Raw genomic sequence first — 2,500 nt, 5'->3', positions numbered from 1 at the left:
TTTTCATTAAGTTTCACATGTAAAAATATATTTGAACTTGCCTTACTCAATACATCAATCAGCCACTTGTTCTGTTGTGTTTGTACAACCTTCTCAAAAACACATTTACTGATGACGTATGCGCAGATCAGTGCAATTTAAAATCACTATATATTTAAAACTACATTTCACTACATTGCAGCAAATGGTATGTACCTTGTACAATAAACCCAATGGCATTAGGTATATGGATTTTCTACATTAATTGGGTTCTGATTATGGTTCTTGTTATTGACATTATAATCATTAAAACATTATCAAAACTAACAGAAATAAAACTAAAAAAAAAAAAAGGGTAAATCAGGTGATTAAGACAACTACGTGTAACAAAATTAAACAAAATGTTATAATGAACAGGTTATGTACACATGCCTTCCAGGCATTAATTCATTAAATACAGTTGTTTCCTTACTAAGCTGTTTGATGATGTCTGTGACAAGTTCTTTTTCCTTTGACTCGCATTCAAGTGTGTCACTAGCAAGTTGTGTTGCTTCCTGACGCAGTGTTTTATTTTCATCTTCAAGATTTCTAACACGATGTTGTAAAATATCAACACTGAGAACTCGTACTCCTGTTGGTGTTGCTGTAAGTAAAGAAACAATTAGTACTATAACTTTTAAATCTAATATGCCATTGTCATTAATATTCACTTATTTAAAAACATCTACTGATGATAAGTCTTCTCTAATCATGACATTTTTTTATGATCAAAAAAGGATAAAAAAAAAAAAGAATTTATTCTTATACTAAATGATTGTAGAAGTGCATCACCACAGCAACCATCTAGTTTCATTAATAGGGACCTTCCTGCATTTCTTCCCTCCAAAACAAAGCTACATACTCGGTCCATGTCCTACAACCTTTCACTCCACCACTGAACAGTACCTTGTTTCCCTGTTTCTGATCAGCAACTACTACACAGACAAAGCAGATGATAAACCTGACATATTGTTTGTAAATGAATCTTAGATGAGACACATTCTCCTATGAAAATACTTGCTACTATGCAGAGCCTTGCCAATCTCTCTCATGCTTATATTTGGTAAGACATTGAATGCCAAATTAACATGATAAGTGAGTCAGATATGATCCAAAGCTGGTTTCTTATTACAAAATCAAGAATGAAGTAAGACCTTTCATTATATGAAGATAAGAAAACATCTCAACTTAGAAACAGAGCCTTTTATAAAAGCTGTATAGCTATATATAAAAACAATAAGCTTATGGGTCAGAGAAGTGGTGCTGAGCAAACACAAACATTAATGGCAGTCAGGCAAACAAAATATAAAATTTTTGACTGAAGTCAAGCAACAAAAACCCTGGATTGGCATATCTTTGTTATTCTGTTTTAGGTTTCAGTTCCTATTCACATTTCATGAATAGGAGTTTATTTTCTTTTACACTGTATACTAGGACAAACAATACTTCAGCCTCCCCTGCCCAAAATTTGCCCATACATCTGTGAATTTTAATAATAAAACCTGATAACATTCTTACTTATATTTTTCATCAGTTATTTTTTTTTTTTTTTTTTCTCTTTCAGTAGAAGTAGTATCAATTACTTAAGACAATCGCAATGCTCACTCTCACAGCTGCTAGTTTCATCAACATCATTGGTGTAAATCTGTAGCAAATCTGTCTTCATCTGCAGATCATGTCTAAGTTGCGTGATGGTGTCCCCTGCTGCAGAAACCTCAGCTTCAAGTGCTGCATTCCTCTCTTCTAAAGCTTTATTGCGATTTAGCAATTGTTGGCCAATCTTTGCAGCCAGTTCAAGGTCTTTTTCCTTCTGTGAAGTAGTAATTGTGTCATTTTAGGTTTAACACAATACATTAGTACAAAATATGAATATACTAAAAGCTGCTTGGTACAAGCTGTATTTGGAACATAACATGAAATTTAGCCCTGTAGGTCCAAGCTGCTTTGACAAGTAAATTGCTGAATTACCTTGGCAGACCAGTGTGAATAGGATGTAGTGAGTGTACACTAATATATTACACCCACAAACTCATTTGCCTGGGCCTCTTACCCTATAACTCCTATTCTCCTTTTATACTATCACCACTTGGTATAGCAGAACTATGGGCCAAATTATCTGTTTCTCTTTGTATTCTATATACACTGATAAGGAACATTTCTGTGCTGCAGCATTTTAATAGCCAACTCTCATGACAGAACCAGCACTTCCTTCCAGTATCAATGAAACCAATAATTTCCTTTTCATCATGGGGAGAAAATCCTTGTTCAATATTCCACCCACATGTGGAGCATTTCTACAACATATGGGCTGTGTACTAAGATTATCCTTGCTAAAGGATACCATTTGAACATACAACTATCCTTTCATGTCCATCTAAGTGGAATTGGACAAATCTAACACATAAGTGCCACTCTGGACAACTGCAAGGGAAACTGCATATGTACAAAGGCTTCACTGTCCTTTACATCCGTATGTCTTTCG

The 2,500-nt window shown here is 34.4% G+C and overlaps 1 protein-coding gene across 4 annotated transcripts in view; it reads right to left on the bottom strand.

The window, feature by feature from the left end:
• The window catches only part of LOC125040496 (trafficking kinesin-binding protein milt-like), an 82,394-nt gene that overhangs the window by 33,653 nt on the left and 46,241 nt on the right, over positions 1–2,500 (bottom strand). For all 4 annotated transcript variants that reach the window (XM_047635050.1, XM_047635049.1, XM_047635047.1 and 1 more), the window contains 2 exons: positions 1,624–1,828; positions 452–622 (listed from right to left, as the gene is read on the bottom strand). In XM_047635050.1, the coding sequence (XP_047491006.1) occupies positions 452–622; positions 1,624–1,828 (376 nt within the window). The remainder of the gene's footprint in view (positions 1–451; positions 623–1,623; positions 1,829–2,500) is intronic.

The sequence above is a fragment of the Penaeus chinensis genome, chromosome 29 (genome assembly GCF_019202785.1).
Source record: "Penaeus chinensis breed Huanghai No. 1 chromosome 29, ASM1920278v2, whole genome shotgun sequence".
In the NCBI taxonomy this organism is placed as follows: Eukaryota; Metazoa; Arthropoda; class Malacostraca; order Decapoda; family Penaeidae; genus Penaeus; species Penaeus chinensis.
The sequence above is the reverse complement of the archived record's forward strand: the minus strand, read 5'-3'. Positions and strand labels throughout refer to the sequence as shown.